The sequence below is a fragment of the Gadus macrocephalus genome, chromosome 9 (assembly GCF_031168955.1).
Source record: "Gadus macrocephalus chromosome 9, ASM3116895v1".
In the NCBI taxonomy this organism is placed as follows: domain Eukaryota; kingdom Metazoa; phylum Chordata; class Actinopteri; order Gadiformes; family Gadidae; genus Gadus; species Gadus macrocephalus.
In genome coordinates, this window is record NC_082390.1 from 5,438,037 (window position 1) to 5,453,036 (window position 15,000).

The 15,000-nt window shown below is 48.5% G+C and overlaps 1 protein-coding gene across 1 annotated transcript in view; it reads right to left on the minus strand.

The window, feature by feature from the left end:
- Nucleotides 1-360: 360 nt before the first annotated feature.
- Nucleotides 361-15,000, minus strand: part of plxnb2b (plexin b2b) — a 15,712-nt gene continuing 1,072 nt past the window's right edge. The window contains exons 1-13 of the mRNA XM_060060385.1: nt 13,681-15,000; nt 13,123-13,302; nt 12,559-12,684; nt 11,480-11,580; nt 9,692-9,818; nt 8,545-8,707; nt 7,041-7,152; nt 5,890-6,001; nt 5,169-5,270; nt 4,606-4,701; nt 2,979-3,066; nt 1,762-1,921; nt 361-791 (exon numbers count right to left, since the gene is read on the minus strand). The exon at nt 13,681-15,000 is cut by the window's right edge and continues 1,072 nt beyond it. Coding sequence (XP_059916368.1) covers nt 1,770-1,921; nt 2,979-3,066; nt 4,606-4,701; nt 5,169-5,270; nt 5,890-6,001; nt 7,041-7,152; nt 8,545-8,707; nt 9,692-9,818; nt 11,480-11,580; nt 12,559-12,684; nt 13,123-13,302; nt 13,681-14,862 — 2,541 coding nt within the window. The 5' untranslated portion in view covers nt 14,863-15,000 and the 3' untranslated portion in view covers nt 361-791; nt 1,762-1,769. The remainder of the gene's footprint in view (nt 792-1,761; nt 1,922-2,978; nt 3,067-4,605; nt 4,702-5,168; nt 5,271-5,889; nt 6,002-7,040; nt 7,153-8,544; nt 8,708-9,691; nt 9,819-11,479; nt 11,581-12,558; nt 12,685-13,122; nt 13,303-13,680) is intronic.

A 15,000-nucleotide genomic window follows, 5' to 3' on the forward strand; every position in this document is an offset into this window, starting at 1 on the left:
ATTTCAGAGGACGCACTACATCTTCATGAGAAACGTTCCACCGTTCAGCTCTGAATGACACTGACTGTGTGTGCGTTTGTGTGTGTTGTGTGTGCATGTGTGGGAGTGTGTGGGAGTTTTTGTGTGTGAATGTGTGTTGGTGTGCACATGTGTGTGTGAGTGTGTGTGTGTGTGTGTGTGTGTGTGTGTGTGTGTGTGTGTGTGTGTGTGTGTGTGTGTGTGTGTGTGTGTGTGTGCTTGTGTTGGTATGTGTGCACGACGTGTGTGTGTGTGTGTGTGTGTGTGTGTGTGTGTGTGTGTGTGTGGGTTTGTGTTGGTATGTGTGCACGTGTGTGTGAGTGTGTGTGTGATGACCTAATTAAAATGCTTCCACTCTACAGGCTCCTTAAAGCCCAAGGAAGAAGAAAAACCATTAGGCTGATCACCTACACTGAAAGGCCGTTTAAAAATACGTTTTGATATCGGCTGTCCGCGCAAGCGGGCGACTAATTACTACAGATGAGGAGGGAGAAACTGACACACACACACACACACACACACCCAGACACAAACAGACACACACACACACACACAGACACACAGCCACCCTGCGTCTCCTGCCGGCGTGCGTCCCCCGGTGTCCGGCTGTGCGTTCTGATTACCTGGTGGAGACCGAGTACTTGTCCGGCTGGTGGACGCAGGGCACGCCTGCCACGCTGATCCTCTTGATGTCCGCCTGCTGGATGCCCCAGGTTGGAGCCCAGGATGGTGACGGAGATCCCCCCAAGCATCGGGCCATAGCGGGGGATGATCTGGGAGGGTGGAGGAGGGTGGAGGAGGAGGAGGAGGAGGGGGGGAGGAGGAGAGCTTTCAAAAGAAGAAGGAGGGGAGCTGGGAGGAATCCGACAGCCGAGTAGAAGTTGTCTCGACGGAAAGCGAGAGCAGAGGCGCGGGGGCGGTTCAAGTGCACGCCGGCGCCGAGAAGGAGTCTGCTGATCAAACACACTTCTGCCGCGTCCCAACGCCAGAAACCGGGAAAAAAAACGAAACTAAATGAAAAACGGCATTCCTTGACTGTGTTGCCTGTGCGCGCGCTTGCGTTTGATTACGCGGTTTGACGGTGACATTGCCAGGGAGGGCCCTGCCTATGGTTTAGCTTCTAATCAGTGACATTGGGATCCCGCCGTCTAACCGCTGGGGAACACAAACGGAGGGCTGCGTGCCGAGGAAGAAGGCGCTCCGCTTTGGTCAGGCGTGAGACGCGCGAGAGCCCTCCAGTCGGGCGGTCGACCGCTTCAGATCTACCGCGCTTATCGCCAAGGACATCGGCCCCATTCCCCGCTCGTTAGGATGACACGTACGCATAGGGCTGCTCGATTATGGGAAAAATCATAATCACGATTGTTTTGGTCAATATTGAAATCACGATTATTCAACCGATTATTTTTGAGTTTGAAAACATGTTGTATTTATTCAGCATGTCTCTCCCAAAAAAAAAACGTTTGTAACTGAGAACTTTCGCTTTAAAAAAATTCACAAAATGGTCAAAAAGAAAATGTTCCAATCTAAAATGATATACAGATATGTTTCCAGCTGTTCGGCCCTTTCTATATAAAAATGTAAAAAAAAATAAATAAAAATTGTTTGACGCTAAAATCGAAATCGCGATCAAAATTCGATGAATCGCCCGGCCCTACGTACGCAATCGTACCGGAGGGGGATAGGGGGCGCTGGTGGTGGTTCAGGTGGTGGCGCTGGGGGAGGAGTAGAGCGACTACTCACGTCGGTGATCAGGGATCCGGACACTGTTGGGACGCATGGTCGCAGAGTTTGTTGTAGACGCAGGACCTGGTGTGGCCGCACCACACGCAGCTGTACTTGGGGTCCGAGTTCTTGCACAGGCTGCAGTCCTGCCGGCCGTTGGAGCAGTTGTAGAGGGTCACTGCGTGGTCAGGGTGGAGGAGGTGGGGGTGGAGGGGATAGTGGTGGAGGAGGGGGTTGGAGTGGGTTTAGGGGGAGGAGGGAGCAGGTGGTGATGGTGGTGGTGGTGGTGGTGAAGGTGGGTGGTGGTGGTTGAGATGATGATGGAGGAGGTGGCGGTGGTGGTGGTGGCGGTGGTGGTGGGGGATGATGAAGGTGGAGGTGGTGATGTTGGCGTAAGGGAGAAAGAGAAAACAATGAGGATTATAATTATTGTATGTTTTTAAATGGGAGTATTGCGTTAGCCTTTATGAGAACGTTCAGTCGTAAGCTTTAAGTTGACAATGAATTCATCATGAACTAAACATTAATTGACAAGCATTTGTTAATGATGAACTAATAATGAACCAAACATTCATGTATTATCCTATAGTCCACTTGTGATGTTGGCACAGTCCACTGGGTAGGCTGAGCACTTATTAATGATCTATACATGTATATTAAGCTTTTCTCAATGATTAGTTTGTCATCAACTAAAGGCTTGTCAATTACTTAAATCTAAACATTATAACAACACACGTGTCTCATTCAATTATATTCAATTGTATAAGTGAAAAGTAAAGATGCCAGAGTTTGTTTTAGTCTGAGTTTGTTTTTTGTTCAAACCCAGGGACACAAAGGTAATTAGACATTTGATGAACACTGCGTATTGTATCTGCGCTGAGATGTTGTGGTGGGAGAAAGTGTGTTGTCACCGACCGCTGGGTGGTCTAAATTAATGTAGCCATTACCAATCTACTCTAATTACAGTTTTCAATTTGAGATCAAAGCCTTCTTCCTCCAATGTAGCTTCACACACACAGACACATACGCACACAGACACACACCCACACAGACACACACACACGCCCAAACTCAGACAAAGACACACACACACACACACACACACACACACACACACACACACACACACACACACACACACACACACACACACACACACACACACACACACACATATATATAAACGGATCACAACTGCATCGTGTAAGCTAAGCTATTAATATGTGCAAGCATACCGTTCAGCGTGCTGTCTATCTTCTTCCCGGACTCCTTGTCCTTCACGTAGAACAGAACGTTGGTCTCCTGTGATTTATCGTAGGAAAACTACACAACGGACACAAGGAAAATGAATTATTGATACAGAATCCGGTGATTAATGACAGTCTCCTCGAAAATATACAGAATCTCTGGCACAAAGAGAGCGAACAGCCCACGCCTTTGAAAAAAAAAAGGAAAATACGCATCCTGCGTTTGGCAGACGTTCAAGTCTAGAAAAGAACACAGTGGAAAATATCATTGCTCGAGGCTAGGAAACTGCTTTACTTTTCCCCACCACAAAGAATCTTAACAATTCAATCAGTTCCGCTAAGTAAAGCCCGACCAATAGATGGGGCTAGAGAACACAGACGGTACCTTCACACTGCCTCCGGGGGTTTGATAGTCATAAACCGAGAGGATCGACTGTAAAGCCCAGACCTGCCTGTGCTTTATTTTTACAGTCCCAAGACCCTTAGGGCTAGGCTGGCTGCATTGTAATTGGACCCTCCTGTAGCTCAACACTGGAATGTCCCGCCCCCACATGTCAATCAGGGTAAAAACAACTAATAGCATTGTATACAGTGGAATCATGAACCCCTACCGCTCAATCACAAAGTGCTGTCATTTATGGGAATTACGCCGGGAATTTGAATGCCCTAAATAGATTCAAAGCTCTTATATTGCAAAAGTGTCAATGCTGTCAAAGTATTTCCATAATAACACAATTCAGTTCTGACTGATGGAACATTAACTGTCAGAATCAAATCGGCTTGCCTGCCTCCACCTTCACCGCCTCACTCCCCCCCCCCCCCCCCCCCCCCCCCCCTCCACCAGCCCAACCAACACCACCACCACCACCATGTCTGTCTGGCCAACTGTCAAATAAAACCTCCAGCATCACTTCCATGGTGAAACCCAGACGTCTCTCCCTGGTCCAACCTGGCCAGTTTTTATTACACCTCTGCGTTTTCTTCCAGTGTCCAGTTATTATGCATACAGCGCTGCACTGTTAGAAACCGCCGCTTCAAACCGCCTAAATAACAATTCTCTCAGTGTGTTGCATTTATTTATTTTCTCCAAAGCGTATAGAAAGCCATTGACTTTCATTTCGGTATAACCTCCAGTCCCTCAGCGTTTGAATTATGAGGTGAAAAACTTGGTGTGAGAAGAGAGGCTGGCTACATTCCTGGTTCGTTGCTGCAGATGTAGTCTAAACAGTGACGAGACAGACAGTGCAACGCCATCAGAGAGTGGGATGATCCGCTTAAGCATATAAGGTCCTCGGAGACCCAGGAAGACAGGTATATACAAACCCTTTCAAATAAATGACACACCAAAATGACACTTTGCTTCGGTTCCCAGATAAGCTATTTGGCGTGGCGGCGTAGAAACGCACGCACGCACGCACACACAGCATGATATTCTACCATACATGCACAGGGATGACTCAAATCCCAGCACACAACTATGAAAATCTTTCTGTTCAGTGGAGAATCAAGTATGCTATATAAATTAGATATAGGGTATTAGTAGATTCAACAGCTCACATGATCAAATAAACTAGAGACACTAGGTCTGTTCATTAGCATTAAGAGCCACACTCACCTTAAAGCCATTGAAGTTGTAGAACTGGCCCACCACCAAAGTGACCTCTTCCTCCACGCTACGCATCAGTTCAGTTCCTATTGTAAAGGCTCTTCCCTGGGGGGCCAGACGGAAAAACACACAATGGGGGGGGGGGGGGAGAGAGAGAGAGAGAGAGAGAGAGAGAGAGAGAGAGAGAGAGAGAGAGAGAGAGAGAGAGAGAGAGAGAGAGAGAGAGAGAGAGAGAGAGAGAGAGAGAGAGAGAGAGAGAGAGAGAGAGAGAGATAAAGAGAGTGAGAAGGAGAGGGAGCGAGAGAGAGCGGGAGAGAGAGAACGGAGAGAGAGAATAGAGTTGATTTGCGACTTATGAAAAAGGGAACTTCTATCTCCCTTCCAGCCCCCTAGGGAGGCACAAAGCCTCTGCACACCTTAAACCTTAAAGGGAACGACAAAAGACGTCCACGGATAGTATTCATTCTGCTCCCGAGGTTCGTTCTCTCTTGCTCGCTCATTCAGCATGATGCAAAAACCAACCATCGTTAGAGTGGGTTGAGTGCAGAGCGGCGGCGAAGGGTTGCGTGTACCTCATACTGCTCGAGGTTGATCCCCTCGAAGCCAATGGCGGTCTGGAAGCCCACGGGGATGAGCACGGGGTCCGGGTTCTCGAAGCGGGGGCACCTCGGTTCCTGGGAGAGACACGGCGATGGCAGAGATCACAAAAGCTGTCTGCCACCCTCGACATTTACATTTTAAAATATGGGAGCCACTTAAGGGAGACACTCAACCAGGGCGCGGAGATAAGTGCAGCGCTCTGCGCAAATCTGCTGACTTGTAAATTGCGGTCAGCCGACCAAGAACAAGCTGGTGGCGGCTGATATACGATTTCGGGATTATCGGATAAACTCTCTGCGCTTTTTGTATAAACACAACCAAATATGAAAGGTCTTATTCGCCACAAAACATACGGGCGTTGGAAAGGGATATTTGAATATAAATAGTGAGTTTCTAACCATTCATTTAGGGAACTCAAAGAAGGAATCGAAAGGGTCCAATATGAGTTCAACGCCTAATGGGAGATTGGGTTGAGCCTGTGGTTTATTGGAGGTTACCATAGATAACTAGTCTTTTACTATTTAGTGGACACTTTTATCTGGCGAGATACGGTGAATTATCTTCGATAAAAATGCAAATAACGAGACATTGGGCATCCTGCTCGACGACGGCAAAGGGTAGAAACTGCGGACATCCGGGGGATCGAACTCAGGACCTTTGGGCTGGAAGTTGAACACTTGATGCATGACTGACCTTCCGCTGTTTGATGATGTGGGGTCCGTTCACGGTGTCGGTGGTGTCACTGCAGGTGTGGTCGCGGGTGTTCCACTGACACCCCCAGGGGCTGGCCACGCACGACATGCACCTAGCAGGCAAACCACAGGCGGGGAGGGGGTTCACATCAGCACAGGGCACACCATTTCATTGGAGTCATTTAACAGGTATATTCATCGTCCAAAGTCAATTCACTTGAAGCCCTTTCAAGATTTGGTAGGAAACCCTGTAGACACCAGCTAGAGTTAGCTTGATTTTGGAAGCATCCAACCGAAGAAATCCCACTGTTCCCTTCAGCCACATCACACAACGACATGATTGGACGGTCTCATTACAGGCTGGCGTCTGCCAGAGATACAGGATTTTTTCATTTTTATGTCAGAGCATTGATTAATTGCTTGCGGTCGGGATGTAAACAGATTTGCAGCAAATATGCCCAAAAAATCTTGTCAAATACATATTTGGTTCATTTAAAACTAACTTAAAATGAAGGAGTACCTGTGAAGACACCCTGAGATATGTATCATGAAAAAGCAGGCACTTGCTCAAGGATGCTTACTACAGGTAGACTGTGGCTACCGGGGATTTGAACCCCAAACCCTCAAGCGGGTAGTCAGAGATCCGAACCCCTTCAAGACCTCAAAATGTGCCTTTGGAGACAAACACATTCCCACAGTCAAATAAACAAGAGCGAGTCAGGAAAACAAAAGGAACAAAACATGCAAACTCATCATAGAGTGCCGGGCCACAGAATCCCTGTTGCCGGCATTTAAATGGATCTTGGCAACCTCTCTTAAACAAAGCTCGTTCATCAAACATTCCTCCGGATTGAAAAAATAATAAATACGCGCGCAGGAAGCCAGCACAGATCGACTTTCATCTTTTGATTAATGAAAAGGAAACTCAGGCAATTTCCCAGCATGGTAAATGAAAAGGAGGCAGAGAACACTGCAAGAGGTGCATTCCTTCCTGTCGTCAGTCACGCATCACAATTTATACACAGACACCTTCCCCGCACAATTCATTTGAATGAAGGCTGTCTGCTGAAGCTTTGATTGGGTTTGTGTCGGCTCAGGTCCCACGGATGAGGGGAGGACGAGCGGGGGAGAGAGAGAGAGCGCCAGACTCACGGCGTGTTTTCAGCTTTCCTCACGGTGGCCGAGCAGTTGTAGAATTTGAACTCTCTGGTGGCCAGCTCCACCGTCTCGTTGACGAAGATCTTGACCGGCACAGCTACGAAATCTGATGGCAGAGAGGGGGAGAGAGACAGAGAGAGAGAGAGAGACAGAGACAGAGACAGAGACAGAGAGAGAGAGAGAGAGAGAGAGAGAGAGAGAGAGAGAGAGACAGAGTCAGAGAGAGAGCGGGTGAGAGAGATAGAGAGGGAGGGAGGGAGAGAGAGGGAGAGAGAGACAGATAGACAGAGAGACAGAGCGAGAGAGAGAGAGAGAGAGAGAGAGAGAGAGAGAGAGAGAGAGAGAAAGAGAGAGAAAGAGAGAGAGAAAGAGGCAAATAGATAGAGAGAGAGAGAGGAACAGAGACAGAGAGAGAGGGAAAGAGTGCGAGAAAGAGGATTACATGGAGGTTAAACCAAACAGTTCTAATAGCTTAAGTGGCTCCCCCACCTGAGCGACCGGATCACATGGGGTGACTTCAACCTCCTACAAACAACTCTGTCTTGCAGAGTCAATTATTTTTAGGATATTCACTTCACATTGGACACTACAGTCAGATCGTCTCCTCGAGTAAATGGATCCTTGGGTAATACTATTGCAATTAGCAATACAATTACATATCTTTTTAATGAGAGGAAATTGTCCTTGACTGGTCTTCAAAATGTATCATTGCTTTGCAATCATTTGCCCAAAATGATGAAATACCTATTCATCGTCATACTGCTGAAGCTATAGAGATATACAGTCAGTGAACTACTTTCTTGAGAGGCTCCATGTGGATTCTGTCTTCACAAGTTGTCTCGCGAGCTCACACATTCAGACAGCTGTAAATCAAGATTGCCAGACTCAATTTTGATCAAGCACCTGGCAGGGAACACTTAAACGTTAATGGCCATCGGATGAGTTTCACTTCTGAAATCAATATTGCAACAACAACTGCCGCAGACTTTCAGCACAAGGACAAAGTTGCACGTGGCGAAGGTGACGAACCCAATATAAATTAAAGTATCGTCATTACAAATATTGACGGCAACAATCTCATAAAAAATAATCCAAACACAGGTCTACTAAAATTTCTAAGAATTTAAACCGTCATTTGAGTTCCACTATTATGTAACGGAACACAATGGGTCTTTATCACAGAGCTGCCAATCATGTTTCTTATCGCCAACAGGGTGAGAGAGAGAGAGAGAGAGAGAGAGAGAGAGAGAGAGAGAGAGAGAGAAGAGAGAAAGAGAGAGAGAGAGAGAGAGAGAGAGAGAGACAGAGACAGAGACAGAGACAGAGACAGAGAGAGCGTGCGAGGGCCTTATTCACAGAGCTGCCATCTTGGTCCCTAACGCAAGCAGGTTGAGGGAACTGAACACCACAGTTCAGTTCCCTCACCCTTCTAGTGTTTAGAACTAAGATGGCCGCCTGGTGAAGAAGCCTAATAGGGTTGTGGTGAGCAGGAGCTCACCTTGGCCTTCGGGCGTGGCCGGTATGTGCGCGGGGTTTGGGAGGTAACAGATGACCTGGCCCGTCCCTGACATGGAGCCCTTGCTCCGTAAGTCCTCCTGGAAGACGCAGCCCAGGCGGTCCGCCGCGGAGATGGTGGGGAGGGACGGGATGTTGATCTCCACCTACACACACACACAGGGAGATTAGCAAATACATCGCAATCGAATGATATGATTAATATTAAAGCATCTTCAATTGAAACTCTGACCTTGCTCCCTGGTCACACATATGGGCCACATCATTAGAATTCAATTTTATCTTTTTATTTATTTTTTGGCTCCATCATTTTAAACTCAACTGCTATTTCCCCCCTTGCTTTCATAGAGAGCTTGTAAATATATCCTATTGATCATAATAGACTGAGATAATGCTTGAACTAATATGACTACAGTCAGAGTATGATCCAGCCTTATTCCAGAGTTCAGACTTCACTGGACTGATAGAATTAAGGTTGGGGAGGAGGTGGAGGAGGTGGAGGAGGAGGCGGAGTAAAGGGAGGAGGGCTCGAGGAATGTGTAATGGCTGAGTGGTAAGCGCGGCCAAGTGGCTGATAATGGTCAGTTAGAAGCCAGTTTGGAGTCATCTGGTCGGATCGATATGGAGCCAAAGACAGAGAGCCCCGGAGTGCTGCTGCACAATGGAAGGCGCTTTATTATCCTTGCTGTGTGTGTGTGTGTGTGTGAGTGTGTTTGTGTGTCCTAATTTGTGTGTATATGTGTGTGTGTGTGTGTGTGTGTGTCTTTTCATGTGTTTTTGTCGAATGTGTGTGTGCGTTTGAGTGTGTGTGTGTGTGTGTGTGTGTGTGCATGTGTGTGTATGTCTGAATGTCATTTTGTCCGAATGTGTGTCTGTGTGTGTGTGTGTGTACGTCTATACGTGTTTACGTCTACGTGTATCCTAATGTGTGCGCTTGTGCGCGTCCAAATGTGTGCGCGCGTGTGCGTGACGGGGCTGCGAACAACGGCGCGCCGGTGTGCCAATGAAAAGACAAAGAGGAGAGTGATGGATGGAGAGAGACGAAAACCGAAAGGAAGGGTTGTGTAATGAGACTGGTGCGATGAAGAGGGGGAGATGGGAGGGGGGGGAGAGAGGGGGAGAGAGGCTACCTGCTGAGTCTTGTGACAGGAGAGGTTGGGGGGGGAGAAGGAGAGGATCTTCACACACTCCCGCCCGGGGCTCCAGAGCCAGCCGTTCTTCTCCTCCGCCCTGCGGCACTCGGAACGCCGCGTGCACCTTCACACAAGAGGACAGAGACCGCCGCTCAGCCGCCATTCCTCCAACGTCAGCCCGCCACAGGGTCACCGCAAGGGTGTGCACACACACACACACACACACACACACACACACACACACACACGCATTCATATGCACTCACCACACACACAAGATCTCACAACACGCCACCAACTAAACACAGATCTGCAATGATCCTGTCGAGGTCGACTGGAAGAGAGTGCCGTTGACAACGCCAGGGTTGTGGGTTCGATTCCCGTTCTATTCGTTCTTGTTGTTGTGTATTTAAACCGTATATTTGTTTCTGGTTCTAGGTAACAAAGAGGGGAAGAGTGGATGAAATAGGGCACGGAAAATAAATAAATATATATATATATAAGACATAAGTTTGATCCCTACAACATCAATTTGTGCCTCATGTCAGGCGTCTTGGTGGGATCAGAAATCGATGGGATTTCGGCCGGCGCTCATCTCAATTCATTGTGCCTCAAGTGTCACCTGAAAGGGTGAACACGGGGTCGGCGTGTGAATCTCAATCAGGCTCTTAAGTCTTTAAGAGAGCGCTTTGTAATTCCACATTGCTTGCGTGGAAGCCAAGGGACCTTCAGCTAACGTGAATGTACTCTGACTACTACTGGTACTTTACTACTTGTACACCATTCACATGGACAAATTATATTTTATGTTTCGTTATAATATTCATATTTTATCGCCGTGGTGATCTCGCCAAGCTATTCTACCCCTGGTGGGTAATTTGATTCCCCGCGATTCCCTTTCAAAGCCCTGTGTTTCCGAGGATGAATGTGCGAGTCCCGCAGTAGCGCGACCTCGGGAGAGATGTATGTGTGCTGTTAAATTATACGGTAAATGTTTCTTCTTTTATTCTGCTAAAATCCTGCCAAGCCCACAACAGACCTGCATAAATAAACAGGAACTCACGGCGTGAAATGACAAAGAGGAATATTTGAATACCGGTGGAACCCAACAGAAGTAAGAATGATCGACAAAACACGGCAAACATTGAACGCGGGAGACGTCGTAACTTCAGCGACCTTTTTCGTGCGGCATTGTGATGATTATGATTTTTATTTAGTGTAAGGAAAGCGACGACACGATGATACTAGTTCTTTCCGGCTCATCCCTCAGGGTGGATCACCGTAAAACACAATAAGACACCCCAGGGTTGGAAGCGTCTGATAAATATGCGGTGGTCGGAGTAAATTACACCGCAAACCACCTTCACCGCCATCATCCCCACAAACTACTTAAATTCCTCCAGGCTGTACACACACACAAACACACACACACACACACACACGGACACACACACACGCACATGTACACAGGCACAAATGGCCTCAATGTGATCTATACGTGTACAGCAGGGTGGTGCTCAGGCACTGCTTCATTGCTAACCTTCCCGGTTGCCCTCCCAGCGTTTACGCATCTCCCCTCTCAGTGTGTGTTTTTATGTGAGTGTACAATATGTATGACTGGTGTATTTGTGTTTGTGTGTGCGCGTGTATTTGTGTGTGTGTGTGTGAGCATTTGTGTGTGTTTGCGTATGTGCATGTAGGTGTTTGCGTGCGTGCGTGCATCTGTCCACGTGTCCATGAGTGTGTGCTTGCGTGGGTGGGTGTGTCATGCAGCAGACCCCCTACCTTCCCTCCAGGACACACCAGCCACAGTAGGGGTCCTTCAGGTCGATACAGGACTTGCAGTCCGTCTTCAGGTTGCACGTCTGCACCGGCACCCTGGTGATCTGAAGTAACCCCACACAAATCAAATGCTTAGCACACGCGCGTCTCCACACGACGACCGACAGACTGCGGAGACGAAATGATGGAGGTCTGATTCTGGTAATAACTGCTCTGTATGTGAGCTCGCCAGTTGACATTGTTGAGGCCACTCTCCTCCCTGTTTAACGTAAGTGGATGGACATACTGCATTGTTCGCTTCGCCTGCAGTTATATGGACACACCATCCCTGTAATACATCTTTGAATTTCCCGTTGCATCTTCTTTGTACTCTATGTTTGTCTAGAATGTCAGACTCAAACTTTTATTTTCCAATCCTGGAACAAGTAGCGTTGAGACAAACATTGACATCAGATTCTCTATTTAACAAACGTAATTTCTAAAATGGTGTCGTCGTCAGCAGCAGATGTGGGCGTCTGTGGCGTCCTTCCTCTCAGTCAGAACACATACATCGTATCGGTGGAGCGAGCCTCTCCTTTTGCTTCTGACCTACAAGGTTCCAGCAGACCCTCTTCATTAGGCTCTCCCATTAACGGCAGCATCTGTGTCGGTGCCTCGCATCTTCTGTTAAATGCCAATTACTAATGCCAATTAAAGTAAATATTTTAACCACGCAAAGGTCATCGTATGCCCGTGTTTAATACCACGAATGGCGGGATGCTCACATCCCTCATAGGGGAGTGGGAAAGGGGGGGTTTATAGATTGATATTGAAAGAAAAGTGTTATTTATTTCATGCTTCACGTGTCTAAAGATGCAATAATATGCTTACTGAAGCAAAAAGTGTCATTACCCATTGAAGCAAATGGGTAATGACATAGGTCTATTGCCTGTTTATAAATCAAATTACTCTATTGGGCACTTGAGAAAGAGTACTTAATGCATGACCAAGACAAAAGAGACAATCTTTAACCATCCCTCAGGTTTTCATATGGTTTGCAAGCGATTTAGTGCAGACTGCGATGCCACACAAAGCAGACGCACCTTTTTCTCAGTGGTGATGTATAGGTAGTCCTCTCCGTGGTCGAAGAAGAGGTTCTTGTTCACCCGTTCCCCCGCAGTTAGTCCTGGGATCTTGCCAAAGACTTCAGACGTGCCTTTCAGGTGGGCCTGGAGGGTTTGGTAACACATACAATCAAGTCACAACGTCGTCCGTGGAACACATTCTAAATGCACCCATGCACTCATGCACAGGGTAGCGACGGAGGAGGGAAGAGTTACACAGGGCCCATTACGGTTGCCAATATCACAGAATGGCCAAGTCGGTTAGGTGTTTGACTACTTAAGGAAACTCAGAATATGCGACCAAGGAAGGTGTTCTTTAGTAAGTTGCGTGCGAAAGTTTATTCAATCACGACATACACTGTCACACTCCGCCGCAACTGAACTAAAGTCCAGATGTAGAAGTCTCTCTTTCAATACGCTCTGTTTGACTCTCATCGAAAAGGTTCTCTCCTAACCCCTACCTGCTCTTTATATTGGCTGGCTTCTAAAAGCCTAAACGGTGTATAGCAAAGGGGCAGATAAGTGGGCAGAGTGGGGTCGTACCTTGGAGACCTCTCCCTGGTCGTTTCCCAAGAAGGCGATGGTGTGGTCGTTTTCCACGGCGATGGCCACGGCGGTCAGCAAGCCCCTGACCTCGACGTGCTGACCCTTCAGACCAAACTCAGGCTTACTGGCCAGAGGAGAAGGCAAGAAGTCTGCGCCACAGGTTACCAACGTGTCCCGCTAAAAGGAGAGGAAAAAAAAACAACCGTTTCTTTCCACAGTACTTCCGAGTACATGGTTACTTAACTTTGTACTGAACCCATTACACGGCACTGAACTTATGCTAATCCGGCCCCAGTGCCAAGGTATAAGTAGCTAAGTAGCCTAGTCATTTGAGCTACCATTAGCTGACTGCTGCAAAGCTGAAACGTCACTGGTGTATGAAAGAGACATAAAAGAGTAATATTGACACAAGCAACATCACCCTTGAACAAACTCTTGGAACCTGCATAAAAGGGATTCTCAAAAAGCTATATTTTAACTATTACTTTTTTACCGACACTCATAACACTCCATACTTTTGTAAAACGGTTGCGAACGACACAATGGAGCACTTACGGTAACCGGGGTTTTACAGAACTCATTTCTCTTGGAGGAGTAGGGGATGTCCACCGCTGGCTTCCCGCCGATGGACCCCATGTCGAAGTAGCAGGCGTTGATGATATCCTCCAGACGCTCGTTTATGGCTTTGAGCGGGTACATGCAGAGGGCCGAGTTGGAGTCGCCGTCCTCCTCCGGCGAACTGGCCACCATGAACAGCACCTTCTCCATGTGGTTGACCTTACTGCTCTGGCCCGACTCGGTCAAGCTCTGGGCCAGCTCCTTGCCGGGAATGGCCACGTACGCGGCCTGAACCTTGCTGTAGCGGTTCCCCGGGCCGCAGCTCAGCATCAGCTCCGTGTGGGAGTAGTAGTTGTTGTCCGACTCGCAGATGCGCGACACATACGTCAGGTTCTTGTTGTCCGTCCCGTCCCGGGTCCTGGAGAACAGGAAGTAGACGAAGCCGTCGTCCTTGAAGGCGTGGCGGAAGTCGTGCTGGTGCTTGGGCGCGAAGGGCGCCGTCTGCACGGCCGAGGCCTCCACGATGCTCTCGAACACCACCCACTCGCGCCGGTCCTCCAGGATGCGCGTGCTGATGAGCTTGGTGCTGTCCATCCGCCCGTAGCCCTTGCCCACCACGAAGACGCTGAACTCGTCCGCGGTGTCCTTCAGGTGGTACGTGGACATGACGCCCACCACGTTGACGTTGTCCTCGATGCTGGCCACATAGGTCCTCTCGCCCTTGCTGTCGCTGTAGTACAGCTGCTGCTCCACGTTGGTCAGGTTGAGCAGCGAGCAGATGCCCTTGTAGCGGCTGCCGCAGACGATGAGCGAGCCGTTGGCCGGGTGGACCAGCAGCAGCTTGTTGAGGTTGGGCATGAGTTTGGTGTCCTGGCAGGCGGAAGGCGGAGGGGTGCAGGTCCGGGAGTCCAGCTTGGGGCCTGTCTCGGCCCTCGCCTCCTGGTTGAGGGCGGGCCCCAGCTGGAAGATGGCGTTGACGGCGCCGAGGTAGATGCGCCCGCTGCCCGGGTCCTGCACCACGTTGTTGATGGGCGTCTCGGTGGTGAAGGACAGCTGTGGGATCTTCTGGAGCTCCTCCTCGCCCCGCGACAACGACAGGCAGATGGGAAGGAGGAAGGGGAGGAGGAGGGAAAGCCGGCTTGCCATCTCTATAATGGGGAGAAATAAAAAAACAGCCATTTTATAAAAAGTGTGCTCTGGGAGGGATGTTTATAGCCATTCACACGTATCTTTGGAATGTATTTTTTGAACAACAGGGATTTTTACAGCGGAGGTCATTATCAGGGAATAGGATTTTGATGCATAAACACAGAACTA